The 13,197-nt window shown below is 41.9% G+C and overlaps 1 protein-coding gene across 7 annotated transcripts in view; it reads left to right on the plus strand.

Moving 5' to 3' along the window:
• abi1 (Abl interactor 1) overlaps positions 1–13,197 on the plus strand; it is a 29,128-nt gene that overhangs the window by 2,278 nt on the left and 13,653 nt on the right. For all 7 annotated transcript variants that reach the window (XM_014192418.2, XM_045714251.1, XM_045714252.1 and 4 more), the window contains 1 exon segment: positions 10,239–10,409. In XM_014192418.2, coding sequence (XP_014047893.1) covers positions 10,239–10,409 — 171 coding nt within the window.

Here is a 13,197-nt window from a genome sequence, read left to right on the forward strand (position 1 = left end):
CGGTTGAAACACATGAAACATTCATGGTCATTTAGCTAGCTAGCTTGTTGTTAGATAATTTGTCCTGGGATATAAACATTGGGTTGTTATTTTTCTTGAAATGCACAAGGTCCTTTTTTCCCCTGGATCTTAGTAACATTTTGACCCATTTTGATTCAGACAAAATCATATTCTGGCTACACAGACGCTTGTTGACACGAGCGAGCAGTTTGGATTAAAGTATTGAATAACATGTATGTACTACGTTTATTTTGCAACGCTCGCGCATGCAACGTGGCTGGTGTGGTTAGCATGTAACGGGTGGCCCCAAAAATATATATCTCCACTCAAGGGTTCCTCCATAAACGCCATGCTACGCTGAACCATTCAAGGTTCCTCCAAGAACCCCTCAAGTAGCCGAATGTGCAAATATGAACCATTGACTAGAATTTCCAGGGTTCCTCGAATCACCACTAATTCTAAGAGTGTAGTCTACAGCGTGGCCAAAGTGGTTCCTAATTCACCTTCTTAAATTACTCTTTACGTATTGACCAATGGAGATAATTTTTGGGGCCACCAAGCCAAAACTTGGCAGTGATATCATTTAAATTGTGATGGTGAGTAAAAAAAAAAAAACTTGGATTTCACCTAATTTTAACATTCTGTCGTAAACAGCACATGTTCAACTTCGTGAAAAGTGTTTTCCCATCTCAAGAGGTAAAGAAAATGACTATAGTAAGTGCCTCTCTTCAGCGTAGCTAAATAATGAAAAATAATGTAGTGCCCAATTTAAATTAAAACTGTACAACGGTCTACAATATGTCGAAGTGTAGGTCGGTGTCTTGTGCTTCCAATTAGTGTTTATACTATTACTTTACTACTATACAGCTCTACAGTGGATTTTTAGCAGTGTTATGGTACGTTCGTAACCAAGTGGGAAATGGGAATTTACCACGTCTGAGAAAAATCCACTTGAACGGCCCTCCAACTGGTAATTACCAGTTAAATCAGCCATGAATCCCCTTGTGACAAGGGGAATGGAAGCTTATTGTGTGCAACATGGAGGGACAATTGAATGCAAGATTCACTGCAAACTTTAAATTGTTAAAACATGTCTAGCCTGTCTATTTATGGCTAACAAGGTTGACGTGTTATGCTCCACATGCTCAGTTTTTCACCAGAAAACACAGACTTAAATGAATCACTAATCACATGAAATAAATAATCATCTTCAGAAATAACTTTGTCAAAGCAACGCAATAACTAGGGCTTTACAATGATGGTGAAAATTTGGGAGTATTTTTTGGGATTAGCGGGTTAAAATCTTCCTAGAAGTCACAGAGGGTGGATGGAGGGACATTTTGGCACTTTAGCATTTCTCCTTTGCCAAGATAATCCATCCACCGGACATGTGTGGCATATCAAGAAGCTGATTAAACAGCTTGATTATTACACAAGTGCACCTTGTGCTGGGGACAATAAAATGCCACTCTAAAATGTGCAGTTTTGTCACACAACACAATGCCACAGGTGTCTCAAGTTTTGAGGGAGCGTGCAATTGGCATGCTGACTGCAGGAATCTTCACCAGAGCTGTTGCCAGAGAATGTAATGTTCATTTCTCTATCATTTTAGAGAATTTGGTAGTACGTCCAACCGGCCTCACAACTACAGACCACGTGTATGGCTTCTTGTGAGTAAGCGGTTTGCTGATGTCAACTTTGTGAACAGAGTGCCCCATGGTGGGAGTGGGGTTATGGTATGGTCAGGGATAAGCTACAGACAAAAACCACAATTGCAATTTGAATGCACAGAGATACCGTGACGAGATCCTGAGGCCCATTGTCGTGCCATTCATCTACCGCCATCACCTCATGTTTCAGCATGATAATACATGGCCCCATGTCACAAGGATCTGTACACAATTCCTGAAAGCTGAAAATGTTCCAGTTCTTCCATGGCCTGCGTACTAACCAGACATGTCACACATTGAGCATGTCTGGGATGCTCTGGATCGACATGCATGACAGCTTGTTCCAGTTCGCGCCAATATCCAGAAACTTCGCACAGCCATTGAAGGGAAGTGGGACAACATTCCACAAATCAACAGCCTGATCAACTCTATACGAAGGAGATGTGTCACGCTGCATGAGGCAAATAGTGGTCACACCAGATACTGAATGGTTTTCTGATCCGCGCCCCTACTTTTTTATTTTAAAGGTACCTGTGACCAACAGATGCATATCTGTATCAGATGCATATCAGATGCATACCCAGTCATGAAATCCATAGATTAGGACCTAATGAATTTATTTCAATTGACTGATTTCCTTATATTAACTGTAACTCAGTAAAATGTTAAAATTGTTGCATGCTGCGTTTATATTTTTGTTCAGTATACATTAAGAAACATTCCTGTCAAAGAAAGAGGAACAGATTAGTTTACGTAGTCAGAAGTACTCGCACTAGTTTAGAAAGCTTACAAAATTGGCAAAGACCATTTCTGTGCTTGTATTCTAATCTAGTGTGGACACTGGAACAGTGATGCTGCTAGATTGTGCATTGTCAAGATGAGCAAGAAGAAGTGCACTTCCGGTGACACCCACCTCCCTTCAAATATTTCAGTGTAAAGAGAGTATTTCAATATGAAGAGAAACACAATTGAGTGCATCCTAATTTGGTTGTATCTGTGTGTGACGTGTGTCTCTATTGGCATTTGAGTGTGAGAGAGAAATAGTGTTAATCTGAGCACAGAAAGTTACACAGGAAGTCTCTGTGCATCTGCGTGTTAGAAGTGAGCATGCATTATGTGCCCATTTCTATGCGAGTGTGAAGGAGTGCACATATAAGGGTAGGCTCTACTTCCCCATGCTGGAAGGCAGGTATGTGCAGCCTATTGTCAACCAAGTTGTTAGGTGATGCTCTAAATACTGTAGGTAGCCTGCTGGAACCTGTCTGATCGCAACACAGCAAATTGGACAGTGTTACCTAGTGTTGATTTTTCAGTGAAACATTACTAGGGTTGATTCAGGAGTAAAATTAACTCTCAGTGGTGTAAAAGAACCCCAGTGTTAATGTTAAGAACCAGTGTTGAGTGTGAGTCTGATTCTGTCCGATTTTCTCAGTGGAGAGTAAAACTTTCACATCAAAACCAAACCAACATTATGTGATTTCCCAGCATGCTCTACTGCAGCTCGATTATTTGGGATTGTTTTTAATATCTGTGTTTTTGAACAGATATTGATTGATTCATCTTATGCTACACAAAGATAAATTGCATACATTTTTCTAGACTAATCCAATCACTGAAATAGTTGTTCCAGTTTAAAATGGTTTAGGTAGTCTCCTTTATCAATGTTCCTAACCCTGGCAGTCATTCTTAATGCAGATTGCAGGTGAATAAAACTTCCAACTGTTGCCTGTCCTAACTCTGGCTGGATTCCAATGGGAATTACATATCACTTTGCAAGCAGCATAATGTGACTTGCAGGCCTGATGTGGCCTGTAAACCAGCAGGTTTGTAACACCACTGTGTTGGGGCAAAACATGGCCATCAAAGTAAGACCTTATGATATACTGTATGTAACGTATTGTCATATACAGTTTAGCAGTAGGAACTCGGTGAAGTCTACAGGACTGAGAATGAATGAATTCAACATTCATGTCTCTGTCATTAACAAATACAGTCATGGGTGGTAACTCTATAATTCACTCAAAAAGGCAACGCACAGTGTAAATTATATTGGGGTCGTGGGCGGCGTGGCTTTGAATTATTTAGTTTTAGCCACCCATGAGTAGAAGTGTTGTATCAATTTAAACCTTCTTAGAGATCAAATCCCATTAACGCGATTGATTTGACAACAGCCAGTGAAAGTGCAGGGCGCCAAATTCAAACAACAGAAATCTCATCGTTAAAATTCCTCAAACATACAGTATTATACACCATTTTAAAGATAAACTTCTTGTTAATCCCACCACAGTGTCCGATTTCAAAAAGGCTTTACGGTGAAAGCATGCCATGCGATTATGTTAGGTCAGCGCCTAGTCACAAAAAGAAACCATTTTCCAGCCAAAGAGAGGAGTCACAAAAAGCAGAAATAGAGATAAAAATAATCACTAACCTTTGATGATCTTCATCAGATGGCACTCATAGGACTTCATGTTACACAATACATGTATGTTTTGTTCGATAAAGTTCATATTTCTATCCAAAAATCTGTTTATATTGGCACGTTATGTTCAGTAATGTTTTGCTTCCAAAACACCCGGTGATTTTGCAGAGAGCCACATCAATTTACAGAAATACTCATCATAAACGTTGATGAAGGATACAAGTGTTATTCATAGAATTAAAGATATACTTCTCCTTAATGCAACCACTGTGTCAGATTTCAAAAAAGCTTTACAGCAAAAGCACACCATGCAATAATCTGAGTACAGCGCTCAGCCACCAAAACAAGCCATACAGATACCCGCCATGTTGTGGAGTCAACAGAAGTCAGAAATAGCATTATAAATATTCACTTACCTTTGATGATCTTCATCGGAATGCACTCCCAGGAATCCCAGTTCCACAATAAATGTTTGTTTTGTTCGATAAAGTTCATCTTTATGTCCAAATACCTCCTTTTTGTTCACGCGTTTAGTCCAGTAATCCAAATGTACAAAGCGCGAGCACAAAGTCCAGACGAAAAGTCAACAAAGTTCCATTACAGTTCATAGAAACCTGTCAAACGATGTATATAATCAATCTTTAGGATGTTTTTATCATAAATCTTCAATAATATTCCAACCAGACAATTCCGTTGTCATTAGAAAGGAAAGGGAACGGAGCTGGCGCTCACGGCCACGTGCGATAAACAACTAAAGGCTTTCAGCTGAGCCACTTACTGTGAGTTGTCTTATTCTCTCCCCTTTCACAATAGAAGCCTGAAACAACTTTCTAAAGACTTTTGACATCTAGTGGAAGCCTTAGTATGTGCAATCTGACCCCATAGACACAGGATATTGGATAGGCAATCACTTGAAAAACTACAAACCTCAGATTTCCCACTTCTGGTTGGATTTTTCTCAGGTGTTTGCCTGCCATATGAGTTCTGTTATACTCAGACATTATTCTAACAGTTTTAGAAACTTTAGAGTGTTTTCTATCCAAATCGACTAATTATATGCATATTCTAGCTTCTGGGCCTGAGTAACAGGCAGTTTACTCTGGGCACGCTTTTCATCCAAACTTCCCAATGCTGCCCCCTATCCCAATGAAGTTAAGTGGTCTATGGATATGTTAATTTTTTTGTTCTTCTATTGTGTTATTGACTGTACGTTTGTTTATTCCATGTGTAACTCTGTGTTGTTGTTTGTGTCGCACTGCCTTGCTTTATCTTGGCCAGGTCGCAGTAAATGAGAACTTGTTCTCAACTGGCCTACCTGGTTAAATAAAGTAATACAATTAAATTAAATAATTAAATAAAAAATTAAAGTCTGCTGTCTGCTGACAGTTCTGAAGTATTTGTAAAACCTTACCTAAGAGCAGGTGGCAATAACGACTTGTAAATAATGTTATAATGTCCAACACGAAATGACCTTGTCAAGATATACGGACCTTTTAGTGTAATGGTTAAAAATGCTATATGAGGTGTTATTGCATAACACCATTGGTGTAAACTATATACACTTCCTAGTGTTAGAAATGCTTTATGAGGTGTTATTGCATAACACTGAAAGTGTTAATTCCCCATCACTGACAAAGTGTAACAGCGTCAGCACTAAGCTCATTGTTAATTTAACGCACAAATGTGTGGACCTGTAAAGACACTTGCCCAGTGTTAAATGTAACACTGTCAGCGTTGATTTAACACTGGAGAAATTGCTGTGTACATTCACCATGAAATGAAATAGAATTGTGAACGCAGCGATCAGGCTGTTTCTTCCAGGCTAGTAAATAGGTGCTTTCACTGGATATCTAAAAAAGGGGTAATGTGTTTAGCACTGAGCTGTCAAAGACTGTGGGTGTGTTTCGAAATTATCGAAGAATTAGAACAGGAAGGAATTCTACTGTGTGAGGAGGAAGTGAGAGGTCTGATTTCACTGCTTTTCTCAGACACTTCAACAGCATCATATGACTCATAACTCAGAAAAAATGTCATCCCACATTGTCAATTTCAAAATGAGATGCCATTATTATCATGATTGTTATGATCCCCAAGTGATCAAATTAAATTAAATTGTATTAGTCACATGTGCCGAATACAACAGGTATGTGAAATGCTTACTTACAAGCCCCTAACTAACAATGCAGTTAAAAAATTACAAATAAGAATAAGAAATAAAAGGAACAAGTAATTAAAGAGCAGCAGTAAATTAACGATAGCGAGAATATATACTGGGGGTACCAGTACAGAGTCAATGTGCCTTTTTATTTAACCTTTATTTAACTAGGCAAGTCAGTTAAGAATAAATTCTTATTTACAATGACGGCTTAGGAACAGTGGGTTAACTGCATTGTTCAGGGGCAGAACGACAGATTTTTACCTTGTCAGCTTGGAGATTCAATCTAGCAGCCTTTCGGTTACTGGCCCAACGCTCTAACCACTAGGCTACCTGCCGCCCCACGGCCAGGCACGATGTACTGGGCCGTACGGACTACCCACTGTAGTGCCTTGCGATCGGAGGCCGAGCAGTTGCCATACCAGGCGGTGATGCAACCAGTCAGGATGCTCTCGATGGTGCAGCTGTAGAACCCTTTGAGGATCTGAGGACCCATGCCAAATATTTTCAGTCTCCTGAGGGGGAATAGGTTTTCTCGTGCCCTCTTCACGACGGTCTTGGTGTGCTTGGACCATGTTATTTTATTGGAGAGGTGGACACCAAGGAACTTGAAGCTTTCAACCTGCTCCACTACATCCCCATCGATTAGAATGGGGGCATACACGGTCCTCCTTTTCCTGTAGTCCACAATCATCTCCTTTGTCTTGATCATATTGAGGGGGAGGTTGTTGTCCTGGCACCACACGGCCAGGTCGCTGACCTATAGGCTGTCTCATCATTGTCGGTGATCAGGCCTACCACTGTTGTGTCATCGGCAAACTTAAAGATGGTGTTGGAGTCGTGCCTGGCCATGCAATCATGAGTGAACAGGGAGTACAGGAGGGGACTGAGCATGCACCCCTGAGGGGTCCCTGTGTTGAGGATCAGTGTGGCGGATGTGTTGTTACTAGAGGTCGACCGATTATGATTTTTCAACGTCGATACCGATTATTGGAGGCCCCAAAAAAGCCGATACCGATTAATCGGCCGATTTCGTTTGCTTATTTGTAATAATGACAATTACAACAATACTGAATGAACACTTATTTTAACTTGATATAATACATCAATAAAATCTATTTAGCCTCAAATAAATAATAAAACATGTTCAATTTGGTTTAAATAATGCAAAAACAAAGTGTTGGAGAAGAAAGTAAAACTGCAATATGTGCCATGTAAGAAAGCTAACGTTTAAGTGCCTTGCTCAGAACATGGGAACATATGAAAGCTGGTGGTTCCTTTTAACATGAGTCTTCAATATTCCCAGGTAAGAAGTTTTAGGTTTAGTTATTCTAGGAATTATAGGACTATTTCTCTCTATACGATTTGTATTTCATATACCTTTGACTATTGGATGTTCTTATAGGCACTTTAGTATTGCCAGTGTAACAGTATAGCTTCCGTCCCTCTCCTCGCTCCTACCTGGGCTCGAACCAGGAACACATCGACAACAGCCACCCTCGAAGCAGCGTTACCCATGTAGAGCAAGGGGAACAACTACTCCAAGAAAGAGCGAGTGACGTTTGAAATGCTATTAGCGCACACCCGCTAACTAGCTAGCCATTTCACATCGGTTACACCAGCCTAATCTTGGGAGTTGACAGGCTTGAAGTCATAAACAGTGCAATGCATTGCGAAGAGCTGCTGGCAAAACGCACAAAAGTGGCATCCCTAAGTCTAAATATTCCTGTTACATTGCACAACCTTCAATGGTATGTCATAATTACGTAAAATTCTGGCAAATTAGTTCGCAACGAGCCAGGCAATGAACGCAAGAGCAGTGACACAATTTCATGTTAGCAGGCAATATTAACTAAATATGCAGGTTTAAAAATATATACTTGTGTATTGATTTTAAAGAAAGTCATTGATGTTTATGGTTAGGTACATTGGTGCAACGACAGTGCTTTTTTCGAAAATGCGCTTGTTAAATCATCACCCGTTTGTCGAAGTTGGCTGTGATTCGATGAGAAATTAACAGGCACCGCATCGATTATATGCAACGCAGGACACGTTAGATAAACTAGCAATATCATCAACCATGTGTAGTTAACTAGTGCTTATTTTAAGATTGATAGTTTTTTATAAGATAACTTTAATGCTAGCTAGCAACTTACTTTGGCTTCTTGCTGCCCTCGCGTAACAGGTAGTCAGCCTGCCATGCAGGCTCCTCGTGGAGTGCAATGTAAGGCAGGTGGTTAGAGCGTTGGACTAGTAACCAGAAGGTTGCAAAAACGAATCCCCGAATCCCCCCTGAACAAGGCAGTTAACCCCCGTTCCTAGGCCGTCATTGAAAATAAGAATGTGTTCTTAATCTGTCTTGCCTAGTTAAATAAAGGTGTAAAAAAATTTTTGGGGGGAAATCGGTGGCCAAAAATACCGATTACCGATTGTTATGAAAACTTGAAATTAGCCCTAATTAATCTGCCATTCCGATTAATCGGTCGACCTCTAGTTGTTACCTACCCTTACCACCTGGGGGCAGCCTGTCAGGAAGTCCAGGATCCAGTTGCAGAGGGAAGTGTTTAGTCCCAGGGTCCTTAGCTTATTGATGAGATTTGAGGGTGCTATGGTGTTGAACGCTGAACTGTAGTCAATGAACAACATTCTCACATAGGTGTTCCTTTTGTCCAGATGGAAAAGGGCAGTGTGGAGTGCAATAGAGATTGCATCATCTGTGGATCTGTTAGGGCGGTATGCAAATTGGAGTGGGTCTAGGTTTTCTGGAATAATGGTGTTGCTGTGAGCCATGACCAGCCTTTGGAAACACTTCATGGCTACAGACGTGAGTGCTACGGATCTCGGACAGGGAGAGGTTGAAAATGTCAGTGAAGACACTTGCCAGTTGTCAGCGCATGCTCGCAGTATATGACCTGGTAATCCATCTGGCCCTGCGGCCTTCTGACTGTTGACCTGTTTAAAGGTCTTACTCACATCAGCTACGGAGATCATAATCACAGTTGTCCGGAACAGTTGGTGCTCTCATGCATGTTTCAGTGTTATTTGCCTCGAAGCAAGCATAGAAGTAGTTTAGCTTATCTGGTAGGCTCGTGTCACTGGGCAGCTCTCGGCTCTGCTTCCCTTTGTAGTCTATAATGGTTTGCAAGCCCTGCCACATCCGATGAGCGTCAGAGCTGGTATAGTACAGTTCGATCTTAGTCCTGTATTGATGCTTTGCCTGTTTGATGGTTGGTCGGAGGGCATAGCAGGATTTCTTGTAAGCTTCCGGGTTAGAGTCGCGCTACTTGAAAGAGGCAGCTCTATCCTTTAGCTCAGTGTGAATGTTGCCTGTAATCCATGGCTTCTGGTTGGGCTATGTACGTACGGTCACTGTGGGGACAACGTCATCGATGCTCTTATTGATGAAGCCAATGCAGTCACAGTCATGTGGTGTATTCCTCAATGCTATTGGAAGAATCCCAGAACATTTTCCAGTCTGTGTTAGCAAAACAGTTCTGTAGCTTAGCATCTGCTTCATCTGACCACGTTTTTATTGACCAAGTCACTGGTGCTTCCTGCTTGATAGAATTATGGTCAGATTTGCCAAATAGAGGGTGAGGGAGAGCTTTGTATGCTTGGTATGCGTATCTGTGTGTGGAGTAAAGGTAGTCTATTCGATCGCCTACGAATTCTCAGAAGACAGTTATTTTCGGTCATAAGAGATGGTAGCCGCAACATTATGTACAGAATAAGTTAAAGAATAAGTTCCAAACAACGCACAAAAATGAACAAAAAAAACTAATTTGGTTAGGAGCACGTAAAATGCCAGCCATCTTCTCCGGCACCATGATACACACACCGGCTAATCATAATCATACTCTATTGTTTGGCATTTGTGACATGAGCATCATGCGTGCATTTATTTTTTCATGACTCTCATTCTCTCCATGTCTCTCTCTCTCTGTCTTTCTCTCCCTCCCTCTCTCTTTCTCTCTCTCTCCCTCCCTCCCGTTAGGCAGGTGCGGATGCGGCCAAGGCTCTGGAGGAGACTAAGAACTTCACCACTCAGTCTCTGGCCAGTGTGGCCTACCAGATCAGCACCCTGGCCTCCAATGTCCTCAAGCTGCTGGATGCACAGAACTCCCAGCTCAGACACATGGAGTCCTCTGTCAACCTCATCGGACAGGTAGCATTTCTAGCATGTCTCCACTTATGTGTTAGGCCCCGATTCAGTTTCAGGAAGAGAACACGAGCATGTGTATATTAGCAGCAGTGGCGGTTGGTGCCGAGGAGGAGGACGATAAAACATTTTATGAGCATGGCCTAATTTCTATTACAGCATATTGGATGAGTGTCATTCATATTCCATTTACCCAGCTCAATGTAACATCGCTAGGTTTAGGCTACTACATGATACTCAAATGTTCTCTATACCCATCATGAGGTTGCTACAACCTAGCCTATGAATGAAAGTTTACAACGTAGGTGCGCAGGTCGAGAGAAATTTGAAAGGTGACATACATTGACACATTCAATACCGCCTTGTACACTCTTGCCTCCATCTAGCTGATCTAGGCTGTAGTCATTAGTCCAACAGTTGCAAACGAGTTTCTATTGGACAAATTCAGGTATGTTTATAGCCATTTCGTTCCGTTTGCCTCTGTTTAAGAAACGTTTTTTAGCGGAAATAATACACCCCTGATCACACGCAAACACTGTCCACTTTTATAGCTGCCACATACAAACAGAATTATCACTTTGATCATTGTATAGTCCTCCTCACATCTATGCCCTCTCCTCCTCTCACCTTTCCCTTAGCTTGTGGACTTCAGTGCATAACACATCAGCGGTCTGGGACCAAGCAAGGAAACCTTTCCAAGCCAAGCCTTCTTATCATAACTGTTAACCACCACATACAGCCTACATCGTTGTCACCATATTGTCATAGTCAACATAGCTACTAGAACTAACACGTTAGTAAATCTGCGACAATCATGCAGTACAGTGTACAGTCAGCAGTTTAGCAGTTACACTGGCAAGCCCCGGTGGCAATAAATTAGTAAAACCAAAAGCTTACCTTGACTTTGGAAGAGTTCCAGTGTTTGATGGCCATAGCCAGCTAACTAACATAGCATCCCTCTCTGTTTGAGCCGGGTGTTTGAGTAGGCTAAACGAGCTAGCTGCATTTGCTAGCTAAGTAAGTGAAAGTGTCAACAACAAACAAAAATATATATAGCTAGCTTTCTCTCTCTCATTCATTTTTGAAGAAATTAATTTGTTCAAAACTGTTAAACTATTGTCTTTCTCTCTCACTGAGTCACCTACTCAGCACATTTTATGCATTGCAGTGCTAGCTAGCTGTGTCTTATGCTTTCAGTACTAGATTCATTCTCTGATCCTTTGATTGGGTGGACAACATGTCAGTTCATGCGGCAAGAGCTCTGATAGGTTGGAGGACGTCCTTCGGAAGTTGTCATAATTGCTGTGTAAGTCTATGGAAGGTGTGAGAACCATGAGCCTCCTAGGTTTTGTATTGAAGTCAATGTACCTAGAGGAGGACGGAAACTAGCTGTCCTCTGGCTACACCATGGTGCTACCCTACAGAGGGCTGTTGAGGCTACTGTAGACCTTCATTGTAAAACAGTGTGTTTTAATCAATTATTTGGTGACGTGAATATATTTACCATAGTTTTATCTAAAAAGGCTAACATTTTTAGTGTTTCACTATTTAAATTTTTCTGAAATTCACTGAGGAGGATGGTCCTCCCCTTCATCCTCTGAGGAGCCTCCACTGGTTAGCAGAAATGCACCGTTAACCTTGCTAAAAAGGAAGGTTTGCTTCCTTGAACCCAGGCTTTAGAATGAGGAGGCCCATCAGAGGCAGTGACTGGATTGAAGAGGTACAAAGAAGGATATTTGATTTCATGAGTCACCCTCCGTCCGGGGCTGATGCTTTGTTGCACCTAGATCATCAGGGTTCTCTGACTGTCACTGGTACCCACTGTGCCAATTTCCCTTATTCCTTGCCCCCTCCCTCTCTTCCTCTCTTGGTGCTCATCATATGAAAGCTGCATGTTCTGCCTCTCCGCTGACCAGGGCTGGTTTCCAGGGACTCTTTGGGGACCCTGACCTTCTTCAATGCAGAATAGCTGATTTCTCCATCTACAGTACACCGCGTGCCTCTCCTCTCTCCCTCTCATATACCAGTCCCACTGCCCCCCCACCTCCCCTCTCTTACACCAGCCCAACTGTCTCCTGCTGCGCCCCCCTCCCCTCCCCCTCTCTGTAGCCCCACTGTCCCCAAAGCTGGCACAGACCCCAGGCATTCCTGCATGCTCCGTGCCCAGCATTATCATACAGAACCAGGTCACCTGAGAAGGGGGTTGGGGATGGAGGGGTGAGTGGGTTAAGGGGCTACAGTGTGAACTTTGACCTTCAGCGCAGAGTATCATAGGGGCTGGGATGGAATGTTCCTTCCTGCTAACCTCTGATTGATGTCCTCCATTGTCTGCTGGCACCCATGAAGGGTCCCTAACAACTGTATACTAAATGATAGGGTTCACTTGAACTTCCTCTATTTGGGGGAGGAAAGAAAGTTAGACAATATTACCACGCTCGTGAATGAGCTATATTGAGCTAATGATGTTGTCAGAGAAAGGGTACCATGCTATTCCATCCTGTATGTTTTTTTTGTATTTTGGGAAAAGTTTTACCAGAGGGAAGGAATTAAGAATGGCACATGTTTATCTGTAGTTAACCTGTTGGGGCTAGGGGGCAGTATTTTCACGGCTGGATAAAAAAACGTACCCGATTTAATCTGGTTACTAATCCTACCCAGTAACTAGAATATGCATATACTTATTATATATGGATAGAAAACACCCTAAAGTTTCTAAAACTGTTTGAATGGTGTCTGTGAGTATAACAGAACTCATTTGGCAGGCAAAACCCTGAGACATTTTCTGACAGGAAGT

The sequence above is a fragment of the Salmo salar genome, chromosome ssa03, assembly GCF_905237065.1.
Source record: "Salmo salar chromosome ssa03, Ssal_v3.1, whole genome shotgun sequence".
Taxonomy (NCBI): Eukaryota; Metazoa; Chordata; class Actinopteri; order Salmoniformes; family Salmonidae; genus Salmo; species Salmo salar.